Here is a 12,825-nt window from a genome sequence, read left to right as displayed (position 1 = left end):
GGTATTCGTAAATATTTGCTGAAAACGTGGGGGAGGGATGAATGGAATTGGGGGATGAGGGTGGCAACCTACTCTGCTTACGCAGAACGCTTTTTGTCTGAAGGAGAGAAAGAAGTGCTCTGTTAAAAATTTGAAAACTTACAGAGCTCTTCTACTCAGTGGATGGTTACAAGATGTTTTGTCTTTTCTACAGGAGCAGAAGATAGTGATAAGATAGAAGTTATAAAGTGCTTACAGTCTACTAAGTCTTCTTCACATGTATTACCTCAAATCCTCTAAAGAAGAAGCCACCCCATTTTACAGATGTGGAAGGGGGGCCATGTTAAATATAAGTCTTCTGACTCAAGATCTCTTAAGTTCTCTTTCCTCTGCAACTCCATATCTATAGTGACCCCCTACAACATCTCCGAAAGAGTTTTATCTATCAATGAACCATCTCATTTTACAGAAGCAAAAACGGATTTTAGGGACACACATTGAATACAGAAATGATAGTTAGTCACATGTTCTTTCCTGCAGAACACAAAATCCCTATTGGTTCAGAGGTTTAGACACAAGAGTGTTAGCAAAGGAAATTTAACTCCTTCACATCTTTTTGTCAAAATAAGAAATCGAGTTTATACTCTATTTGAAAGAGTTCAAGTATTAATGAGAATGAAAGCAGAAGGCTGGAAAAGATGGATCTCAAGTTTCTTCTACATCATGAGTCTCTTAACGTAATTATTTCAAGAGAGTAAAAGTTGCACATTGGAAGATTGGCACAGAGTTGTGGAGGGTGGTGACCTGTGTTCAATTCATGATTCTACCACTTATTAACCCTGTGACTTCTCTGGACCTCATTTTCCTCTCATGTAAAGTATCTCCTCAAAGATGTTGAGAGACGAAGATAACATGCCCACAGGGTTCAGAACAGTGCCTGCCCCCTAGTGAGCGGAGGTAACTGTGTACCAGGGTGAATATTATTGCTTAAACTCTTTTATTCACACCACTTAATACTGTAGTCAGGCAAAAGCAAGTTTCATATTAAATTTGTCAACACAGGAAAAATTTTCAAGCCAAGATGTTTGCTTCCAAAGACAAGCTCCTCAAAGATATTTTAACTATTTTGCCAGAAACAAATGTAATCAACACATTTTTAGTGTCTGCTTCCAAGTTTCAAAAATGTGTAATAATGCTGCACAAAATATTTTTAACTGTGAAGATGGCACACATATTTTGAAAGTTCTATCTGGTTAAAAGCTGCCTCCCTAACAGGAAGAATTAAATAGAGGATAAAAGTAAAAAGTTGGTAAGGTTCAAGTGCTAATGCTTTAAATTGATGGCCACGTTTAGCAAATGCTCATTTATTTTTTATTCATATTCGTTTCAGGGAAAACGAACATAGCTATAACTACTTTCCTTGTACAGCAAAGGATTTTAAACTTTTGCATGTCCTTCATTTAACTGAAAAGACAGAGGCATTATAACAGCGATAGAGACCCAAAATCTATGCAACAATTTTATAACTAAATTCTTACAAAGTGGTTATCAAATCCAAATGACAACTAGAAATTGTAAAAAACAAAACAACAAAAAAATCAATAAATGCATTTTCATTAAAAAAGATAAAATGGTTCAGAAAGAAATGAGTAGTCAACTGTAAACCAAATGACCTTTGTTTTCAAGATTTGTAGAGCAAAGCTACCATCTGAAAGGAGAAAGATTTAAATTTTATCCTAGTCCTTGAATTCTAAGATTCTATAGCCTAAGATTCATAAAAAAACTTGGTTAAAGAAGAAAATATTAAATAAATATTATATTTCAGTGAACTTGAATATTAACGTATTCCAACATTCTGAGATGTTTCGGTCTACATTTTTATAACATAAAAGTCAATTAATAAAAATACTGAACTCTGTTATTCAGAAACTGATAATATAATTTGTACAATATCCACACTCCTTCTCATTCTTCTCTCCTTGGCTTCCTTCCTACTTAGGTCACTTTACTATTCCTTGGCAACTCACCAAAGATGAAAAGTAGCATAAACATACTTCAGTTTTCATTAGTTAATACAGCTACATAGTGTGGTGGGAAGTTAAAATTACTGAGGATCATCATATCAGAAGCCTAACTTTCAGGTGATTAAATTTACAGACATTTGTCCCTGTCATTTGTCATGAGCAAACAATGGGTTATATATAATGCATGCAGAAAGGGCAATTATTTTATTTCTCTCAGAGTGCCTACTCTGTGTTCGATTTGTAATAGGTGCACAACAAATATTTGGTGGATAAATAAAAGAAGGGAGGGATAGAGGAGGAAGTGAAAACACTAAACAAACAAAAAGGTATGCAGTTAAATACATGAATTCATAGAAATTTAAAACTGAAGATGTATGTGAGAATACTGCATCAGTTAAGAGTTCAGCTTGGTAGATAATTCTGGGTGAAATCCAAGTTCTTCCACTTACTGGTTGAGTGACTTGAGCAAGTTACTCAAGTTTCCTGAGGCTCAGTTTCCTCCTCTGTAAAATGGAGCTACTAAAAATAGAACCATTTCCTTGGCTTGCTCTGAAGATTAAATAACATAGTGGTGGAGTGTCTGACATATGGTAGGACTCAAGAAATACCGTTACTATTAAGCATAGTATCATGGCCTAGTCCAATCCTCTTTTACTAGAAAACAAACCAGAGACCTAGAGAAATAAAGAAGACTGTCCAAGTTACACAGCTCTCTGGTGGCAAAGCTTGAATAGAACTCATACCTCCTGGCCCATAATCCACAGTACTTATCAGAAAACCTATGTTGAGAAGAGAATAAGATGGCAAATGCTAAAACAGGGTGATGCTGGCTCTCAAAATTTAGTGTTTTTAAAAAGCATGAGAGAGGGTGCCTAAACCATGCAATGTCTCTCATGCCCCACCAGAAGACAGTGGTCAAGTTAAATCTGGGATAAGGTGTCTTCAACAAGCAATCCAGATGATTCTACTGCACTTTGAGAGGCACTGCTACAGAATAAGAAGGATGACCCGCTCACTTTACATAGTCATGACTATTAGAATCACCTGCGGAGCCCCACCTACTCTATTCCATTACAATCACTGGAGTGACATCCAGGCAGTTGTAGCTTTCAAAGCTCCTCCGGTGACACTTACATGAGGTCAGTTACAGAACCAATGAACTATAAACTGAAAACAACCATCTTTGCTGAGATCAATATAACAAGACCAGGACGAAGTGAGTTTATGCAACTAAAGAAAACAGAATGCTTTGTGGGAAAAGTTCAAGGGCAAAGGTAGGAAACCAGACCACGTCACAAGGTACAGGAAGCATGTGAGTCTTAGACAAATCAAGGGATCCCTGGAGAAAGGTCCCCAATCATGTCCTGCCTTTGCTGACTCTGTTTATAACACTCATCCTGCAGAGATGAACATTAACCCCTATAGACATCAACCCCTGTTCTAACCTCCTTCTGAACTCTGACAAGTAATCAAAGTGGGATGCTGTGCCATAGTTTAACCCAACTATTCCCATGTACTGTGTTCCCTTAAGGACATTATTTAAACTTTCTGAGTTTCTATTTCTTCATTCCATAAAAGAGGAACCAACTATTTTGCCTATTTCATACAGTTGTTAGGATAATCCAAAGATACAATGTGTCTGAAAGCATTTTTCCAATTCCAAAGCAATATATAAATCGAAACTATTCCCTATTTTTATTTGTACCTCCTTATCCTAGTAAAGACATAACATGCTATGAGATTTCTATTCAGTTGGCACTCAAGGAGCGGCTGGCCGAGCCACCTCCACAGAACCCGTGAGCCTGAAAGGCCACGCTAGGTCAGTGTGTGGTTACAAGGATTTAAAGAGGAGGTAGGCTGGTTACCTGTACTACGAATGACAAATTTCACAGGACCAGTCAAGTTCAAATCAGAGGCTTGAGCTAAGTCTAAGGTTAAGGAAAGTTCAGAGAATTGCATACCATTCTACTTTCAGGTTAACTTGAAGGTCATCAAGCCCAAGCAACCCTGCATACAAATGTCTCCGAGTAAAAATGATCAAATAGAGAGGATATGAAAGTTCTTGAAGGAACAAATAAAAGGAATACTGGCTAACAGGCCATTTCTGGGATGGGGGCTGAAGAAATGTAGACTCCAATGCAAGATAAAGAGTTCTGTGCACAGTTCTAACCAAAGATAACAAAGCCAGCAGAGTCAAACACCTCCCAAGTAACAGAAAGCATATCCTAAGAGCAACAGCTAAGCTATTGATTCTGACTCTTTGCATGCCACTAAATAGTCTTTATCTGGACTGCAGGGAAGTGAGACATCAAACTCCTCAGATAAAATAAAGACTATTCCATTCAGCTTTTACCTAGAAGATACGAGACTGGTAAGTACCCCCATATCACAATCATTTAACAAATCTGATTGGCAGGTGTATGACTTATTTTTACATTTTCCACTGAAGTTTTACAAATCATTAGATACACAATTAGAAAGAAGGGTAAAAACTTTGGCATAAGGATAATACAACGGGGAAAAAAAGGCTTATGTACCAATTAAGAAACAGATTTGAAGAGTTACCATTTATGCAAACATGTAAGGCTTACTTGAAGCCAAATTATGCAAAAAGCAGTTGGAAAACATATGTGACCAATGCAAGTGGTTCCATTCATAAACATGTGGCAAGCAAGCCATTTCCTTTTGTACTGACCTTTAAGCCAGACCTACACAGATAATGACCTAGATTGGATGCTTTCTTTTTAAAATGCAACCACTGTAAAATGTAAATAGAATCGATGACATAATATTGGCAAGGCGTGGTGGTGTATATAAACAGAAACACCTCAGCAGAACCAGCAGCTAAGGCCAACGATGATCGTGCTCGCTAACCCTAATAAAACCTCACCCTATCACTATGCAGATGAACTCTGCCCTGTGATATCATGACCTTGCCAAAAATGGGTAACATCACATATACCACTTATGTCCAGAATTTTGTTAGGAGACGAAGTTAGGAACAGCTTAAAGAAAAGGCCATCCACTCCCAACTAGTAACATGGAAAGGAGGTTACTTGGGGAAAGTACTTCTCAGGCAAGTAAATAAACATTCACTTATATTTTAAAGACGAGTTAAAAACTCCAGAGAAGTAACTTTCTAAAGCTAAATATCAGTGTTAGGAATAAAGATCTCAGCTTCCCGGCAGTCTTTGTATTCAATTTCCTATGATATGCTGCCCAAATGATTCTGATTTTAGACTGGGGCCAGGGAATAACTCTCAAAACAGACACAGAATACATTAGGACAATTTCATCTGTGTCCCCTGCCCCTAAGAAACACACACACACACACACACACACACACAAACACACACACACACACACACTCACACACAAGTAATTATGTAAGTGCTCCTGTATATAAAAACTGAGAGAGAACTAGAATTTGGCTTTTTCAACTTAGCAATCAGCAAGTCAGTACTGATTGAAAATTGTATTGTATCCTCCCTACATTTGTCAAGGAGCTATTGTCTTGTCATGACTTCTTTCTGATTTAACTTTTACCTACAATGCAGCTACATTTCCAAAGGGTACAGCACAGGAAAAGTCAAGACACATGAACTAGAGAAATGCAAAAGATACACATTCTCTTCAAGCAGTAGTCCAACTAACAAACATTTTTAGGGTTTGAAATTAAAGTGTGATTAAAGAAAGGGATGTCACACACAAAAAAATCATAACAGTCAAACCTAAGGCTACAAATAAAATGCACCAAGAACTCTATAACTTTCACATAAACTAATATGAAAATAACTTTTTAAAAAGACAAATGACAGAACCTCAGTCAGATGTGAACACATGGCGTACTTATTTACACCTGAAACTCAGACGCCACGTTTCTTACCTCATTTTCATCTGTATCCTTGGAAGTAGAGCACACATTAGTACAGAGGGAATGACATCTCTTTTTTTCAATCTGAAAATAGTGTGCTGCATGAGGGCAAAATCTCTCAGTGGTTTGCTTTTCTTGACCATTGCTATGATTTTCTAACGGGTCTTCAGAAAACCCACTTTTTTCAAGTGATCTCTCTGTACCACACTGAATGGAACTTAAGCTGGCTGCCTTTCGGAAAGAAAAAACTTCAGTTTTTCTCTGGAATGTTATTTCTCTTGTGTTGACATCATCTGAATGTTTCTTCCTCTCTGCACAATATGGAGAGCTGTCTTTTTCTGTAATCCTTTCATCCAGTTCACTAACTTTTACTCGTTGTTCACTGTCTTTAGCAGGAGAAACGCTCACATGGTAAGACCAACTGCTTGCAGCACTCGGCAGAAGTTTCTGTTTAACACGGTCAACTACAACTTCTGTCTTTCCTTGCTGAATGCCGTCTCCCAGCGTGAGGTTTGGGGTAACAGATTCTTCCCGTACCAGGCCCCTGGATAAAAGAGCTGGCTGTTCTTCTGAGAGCTGAATGCTGTTCCTCTTCTTTCCTTCATTTTCATTGTTCGGCTCTGCTGACTCTGTGTCACCTACAATTTTCTTGATCGGTTTTCTTCTGAAATATTTTCTTCCGGGAGAATATTTCTCAGGGCTCAAAGGAGTTTTGGCAGGATCTAAATACTGTTCTTCTTTCTCAGCTCTTACACATCCACAGACATTCCCCATTTGATGTGCAGGAAATCACAGTTCCACAGATTCACTCATTTCAAAATCCAGGGCTTACTTAGCTCTTCTCCATTAAGTCCAAAAATTCTACTGTGACCTCTAATTCCTCAGACTGTGCGACCATCCTCTTCAGCATGAAGCCATTTTGCTTATGAGAAAAGCACACGCAAGAAATACCATGGCATCTTGCCCAGCTGGGTCCCTGTGTCTCATTAGACAGACAGTGTGGCTTATTTCTGGCCACCAATCCTCTTAGACAAACATTGCTGCTCACTGTCAAATGACAGCGCTGATGAGCTTTCAAGACAAACCCTTAGCTCTATTACACGACAAGACTCTGGCCCTCACTTTAACTTTCAGTTTTCTGCAATGCAATTACACTACCAAAGTTTGTGTTTAACCTTTGAAACTATTGGTGGTTCAACAAATCTGAGAGCAAACAGAAAGCAAATACCAGTCAGGAGACATTTAGCAAAGTGCCTTTCAAATTTAGTTTCCGAGAGTCTTTACCACACAATTATTTTTCTTAAGAAACACCAACTGATTTTGGTACTTGAACAAAAAGGCCAAAAAAATCTCTGTAAATCACATTAAGATTCTTATTCAAAACAGCAGCCATTAAAAAAAAACCAGCCTGATTCAATAGCTAAAGGAGAAGATAATAAATGCTAAATGTCTAAAATACTCCATTAAAATTGTTTCTAAAATCAATCTTTTAAAATTGTTTGTAATGTTTTTCCTATGACAAAGATTTCTAAGCCATTTCCGTTATGTGCTCATTAGGATTTTCACATAAGCAAATTGATAAATTATATGATTTAATGCATGAAATGTTTAGCCAAAAGAAACACCTGCGTGTTCTTATACATGAATTAAGGCAGTTAAATTTAATATGTAACTTTTATAATTGTACCCTAGTTAAATATTATACAGTTTTACTAGGGCCTTGCTGTAAAAATAATAAATCAGTATAGAACCTGATTATCTAAGGTGTACATATTTCTAACACTGAGTCATAGATATGGTAAAAAGGAAATTAGTATGGTATTACTGGACTAACATGCAAGCAGAAATCATCTGACTAATACAAATAAATTGATAACTGCCTTTCTCCAGGTAGCCTTTGAACTGATCAAAACTGAACTCACTACATTTTTCTAAACAAGAATATTCAATTATACAGTCAAGTTAGCAATGTTGTTGATATTTATTAATAATAGGTCTACATTGTGATGTCTTCCTTAATTATTGAAAGAGAAAATTAAACAATCTCTAGTAGCAAAAACTGAATATCCTAGAACACAAGCTGGCAAATAGAAAGTCTCGGGTTTGTTTGGTTGTTTGTTTGTTAATTTGATTTTCAATGTCTTCAATGGCATAAATCATTATTCAAGAGAATTTAAAAGTATAATGGCTGGTATTTGTACTGACACGACAGGGGTGCAAGCAGTGGTTTGCACACCACTCACCTTTCCTCAAACCTTGCCAAACTGAGCAACTGTCCGTTTTCAGGCCATTGCACACAACTCCCTCTCCCAGAAGTGACCCAACTTTAGTCTCTGCCGGATAGCTGGCAATCATCTTGCCAAGTCTATCTCTAATATCAGTGAAAATGTCCTTTAATCTCTAACACCTTCCTAACCCTATTATTATTTCTATTGTAATAGAGTCATCACCCTCGAGTACAGTGAGTGTTCTGAAAATTCTCCCAAGAGATAGCGCAACATTCTTCATGACCTTAGATCTCTGGATCTAGCATATGGTAGGCAGTTGATGATACAGGATGACTGCACCAATCATGCTTACCTTCAGACAGCCTGAGTGGAAGAGAGATTCAATTTGTGATGCTCATAACAAACAGTTTAAAAATAAATAAATAAATTGGTCTTCTAAAATTACTTCCCTTATTTATGTAAAGTACAGAGAGAGGGGGAAAAAAAATAAGCCCAGTCATTTCGCGTGAGGGTGATTACCGCTGCTATAAATAGCCTTATATATTGGCATAACCAGTAAAACCGTTCTGATCTTAAACTATCATAGTACTAAGAAAAGTCATTTCATCTAAATAAAGGAACATTTCTGTTTTACCAAAACATCGATGTGCTTCATTTTAAATAGATCTTGCTCTAATTTTTAAATATTGGTGACAATTTAACAGTCATTATCTTGGAATTCAGGTCCTAACGTACACTGGATTCCATAATATAAGCCACTGGCTCATATTAGAAGCAAAATTTATTTTTGGTGCTTCTGTGTCTGGTGGTCTTCTCTCCTCCAAAACATCTGAACCCCAAAGAGCTTTCTTAATATATAATTCATTTTGAATGAACTTTCCCTTAAATTTCCTCAAACTTATGGTCTAAATATATTGCATCTAATTCACAACAATTTACTCGCATTTTGGCCAGTTATTTTCTGGTGTCTGCTCCCAGTACCTTAGGAGTATTTTCTCCAAGATCTCCAATGTCTCCCTTTTATACAAAACCATTAAGTTGTATTCAGTCTTGATTGTCTCAAGTTCTCTAGCGGCATTTCATACTGCTCATTATTCCTTTCCCCTTGAAATCCTCTTCCCTTGATTTCATCAATACTACATTTTCTTGTTGCTTCATCCGTCTTATCAAATGATCCTTTTCTGTTTCCCCAGATGGATCTTCTTCTTCCTGTACCCCCATTCATGGGCCTTCCCCAAATTTCTGTGCTTTACTCTTGGCTCCTCACATATGCTCTTCTCTTGGATCCTTCTCTCTGATAGTTTCAATGGCCACTTGAATAGTGGTAACTCCCAAGTTTTTTATCTGTACCTTTGACTTCTCAGCTCTGCTCTGCTCACAAATCTGTAACTGTTCAGCAGACCGATGCACAGGCTATCCCACAATGCCATCAAAGCCGCCTAGAAGGTCTTCAGTTTTCCCCTTACCATCATCCCCACTTCTCTCAGTAGTCTTTTGTCTATTGGTTGATTTTTACCTCCCAGGCTAAAAGTTGAGAGTCATCTTTATTCCCTCTTGTTCATCCTCTCTCTATTCACTATCACCAAGTCCCTTTATTTCTTCCTCCAAAGTGTCATCTCTTGGATTCAATTTTTCATCCCCATCTGAGTCAAGGCCTCTATCACTCCGCGATCACCACCTCAGCTTCTTAGCTTATCTCCCTGATGATGGACTCTGCTCATTTCAATTTATTTTACATAGAAGCAATAGGTCAAGTTGCCTAAAACATTATTTTTCAGGTTCAGAGTAGTTAAATGACTTATTCAGTGCCATCACAGCCATAAATAAAAGAGCCAACAATGACACTTAGCTCTGCCTCCTTCCCAAACCTGAGTGCTTTCTCACTGCCCTACAGTGATTCTTACTCTGACATTTAATACCCAGACACAGCCTGTCTCACCAGCTCTGTCAATATTGATGTGATTGGCTCTCTGTTCCAATAGGCCTCTAACCCTCCTATGTGGGGTTCTTGCAGTTTCAACCCTACTAAAAGTTCTAGGCTAATTAAAGGATCCCTGAGGAAGCTGCTGAGGAACTCCATGTGAAATCAGCTCTTTGGCTAGTTCTACTGAGTCTTTAGCCAACTCCGGTAACAAGGTCTGGCTCCATCCCCAAATCCCTGTCTTGGTTTAGTGCTCAGTACTCTGGGTCCTCTGAGGATTGGGCCCTCCAGAAATGGAAACCCACAGTCCTTCAGGTCCCTGTCTCCAGTTCCTGTTACTGGATCTCCCTGACATCAGTGCCCAGTTAAGTGGACATTCACCTAGATTAGCTGCCCTGTAGTCTGTCTGGCTGAAACCTGGTTACATGGGTCTCCTGGAAACTGAGTCTGCTCCTCTGATTTCCGGTTGCTGCAACTTTGCTCCGCTGCCTGTTCAGGTCCTGGAACCTACTAAACCCCACTTCCTATAGCTCTCCATACTTGTCAGATTTATCCTGTTCCCAAATGAGCCCCGGATACATTATTTTCTGCCATTCCCCAACAAACCCTATATCCCAGTCAAGTTTTAAAAAAATAAAAAATAAATCTTACTGCTCTCAAAATCTGTTCAAAACTCAAGCTCCTTTCCTCCCTCAAGGTCCAACTGCACAACAGTCAATCAGTAAGATGTGCTGTCTGCCTACAAGGGGTGAGGCTCTGTGCTGCACACAGAGCACTGCGTGAGCAGGCAGCTAATTAATACAACGAAAGCAAGTTCCGAAATGAGGACTCATTTTAAATCAAATGAAGATGATCTTTTCAAAATGGATCATTTTACAAAAAGTAAAAATCAAAACCAGCCCTCAATTGGCATAGGTTTATTAAATAATAATTCACAGTTAATAAATTTGCATTTACTCTTCTCAAATCTAGTTTGAAAAAGTACAGCTCTACACAAAACATAATTCACACGCTATTATAATTATACTGCCATCTAGTGTCTATCAATGGAAAAAATAGTTTGCATGGTTGAGAAACGATAATAGCAACAAGAACCATTCTAAATTAAGGATTCAGTAATAATATTTCATGTATCTAAATCAGGTAGTACTGTCCAATAAACACAAAAAAAAATGTGTCCACATTCAATTTTAAAGAAGGCCTTGTCTTCCAACTCTGAATTACAAGCACCATCCTAAAAACATTGAAGGTTCTGAACAACAGGAAATGGGGTACCAGATTCTCAAGCAGCATGTTACTTGAAAGGAATAATGCAAATATATTGTTTAAGAAAAGAAGCCTAAAATGTATTTTCTTCCATAGGATATGAGTGCATAATCCACCCTTCATATGAACCACTTGAAATCACAATGAGAGGATAAAAGAAATGACAATTAAGAAAAATCGGACTTACCTGAAAGTGCAAAATTATCGTCCATATTAATCCCAAAGTCAGTTTGGGATTTCCATCTGTTATGTCATCATTTCTAATATTCACTAATTTCACCTGTTTTATATGTGAAGAAGAGATAAAACAGTTTTTCAATCATGAGTTATCTTTACCTACATAAAAGTGATTCTAAATTATACAAAGAAAAAAATCTGAATGACGTAAATACCAGTAACCTGCAAAATATTGTATTACTCCCTCTCTTTACTCATTTTAGATTGCAAATTACAAAGTAACCACAAAAGAAAAATGGGTATTATTTTGGTTTTGTATTCTAGATAAAGGAATAAAAGTACTCATTGGTCAAAACAAAAATACAACTTAAATGAGAAGTCTTAGATACTTGACATTTTAAAATTGGAAATTTGTCTTCTGAAAATAAGCTTTATTTTACAATTAAGTAGAAAACAGTTCTGAACCATGAAATAATTTTAACAACTTTCTCACACTTCCTTCACAAATTATTTTAAAAAGCATTATTTTTCTATTTGTCTATCAAAACTGTTAGCAAGATAAGAAAAATATATGAGTCACTGGACATTTGCAAGGCTGCTAATATATATATATATATATATATACATATACATATATATACACACATATGTATTCATATGTATATATGTGTATATATACATATATATACATATGTATACATATATACATATATATAAAAGAAGACTTAATTATCAACTGTCACATTATGCATTCAGGTAAATAAATGTAATGATGACATCTAATGTTTACTTCCCGGATAGACAAAGAATTAAATATCATGAATTAAATACAAAAATTAGATACAATGATTCTAACATTTTAATTCCTAGAGAAAACACTGTAAAAAAACATTTCAGACAGGGAATATAATTAATCCTTCTGGAAACTTCCACTAGAATTAAAAATAATAAGGAAAATACCAATAGCATTTAAACTATTTAAGAACATAGTATTTTCTAGAATGTAATAACTAAAAGCATTTTAGTATTCATAATAAACTAAATGAGGGAGTAATAAGAGTTATTTCCCTCTATCCCTTTCCCTCCTTTCCTTTTTTCCTACTCCATTAAAAGCAAAATTGTTGGCACCTCTGATTTGCCACTGTTTTCAGTAACTTTCAATTCTCCTGAATTTATTTTTCTCCTTTTTCGTACTAATTGAAAAATTAGCAATTATTTGGTTTATACTATACAGTACTACCAAAATCAAGAACATATTCAATATGCTATTCATTCTTTTCCATGATTTCTTCTGAAATCTAAAGCCAGTTGGGGACTATTGTCAGAAATGTTGTTTTATTTTTAACCACTTATAAA

General features: G+C 36.6%; 1 protein-coding gene across 30 annotated transcripts in view; it reads right to left on the bottom strand.

Moving 5' to 3' along the window:
- DST (dystonin) overlaps positions 1 to 12,825 on the bottom strand; it is a 428,859-nt gene that overhangs the window by 195,705 nt on the left and 220,329 nt on the right. For 29 of the 30 annotated variants that reach the window (XM_019734620.3, XM_019734625.3, XM_019734626.3 and 26 more), the window contains one exon: positions 11,480 to 11,572. In XM_019734620.3, coding sequence (XP_019590179.3) covers positions 11,480 to 11,572 — 93 coding nt within the window. Of the gene's footprint in view, positions 1 to 5,889; positions 7,015 to 11,479; positions 11,573 to 12,825 lie in introns of those variants that run through there. The other variant, XM_019734632.3, reaches the window with a different exon arrangement.

The sequence above is a fragment of the Rhinolophus sinicus genome, chromosome 2 (genome assembly GCF_057876585.1).
Source record: "Rhinolophus sinicus isolate RSI-liver-muscle chromosome 2, RSI-T2T, whole genome shotgun sequence".
In the NCBI taxonomy this organism is placed as follows: domain Eukaryota; kingdom Metazoa; phylum Chordata; class Mammalia; order Chiroptera; family Rhinolophidae; genus Rhinolophus; species Rhinolophus sinicus.
This window is presented reverse-complemented; position numbering and strand designations above follow the sequence as displayed.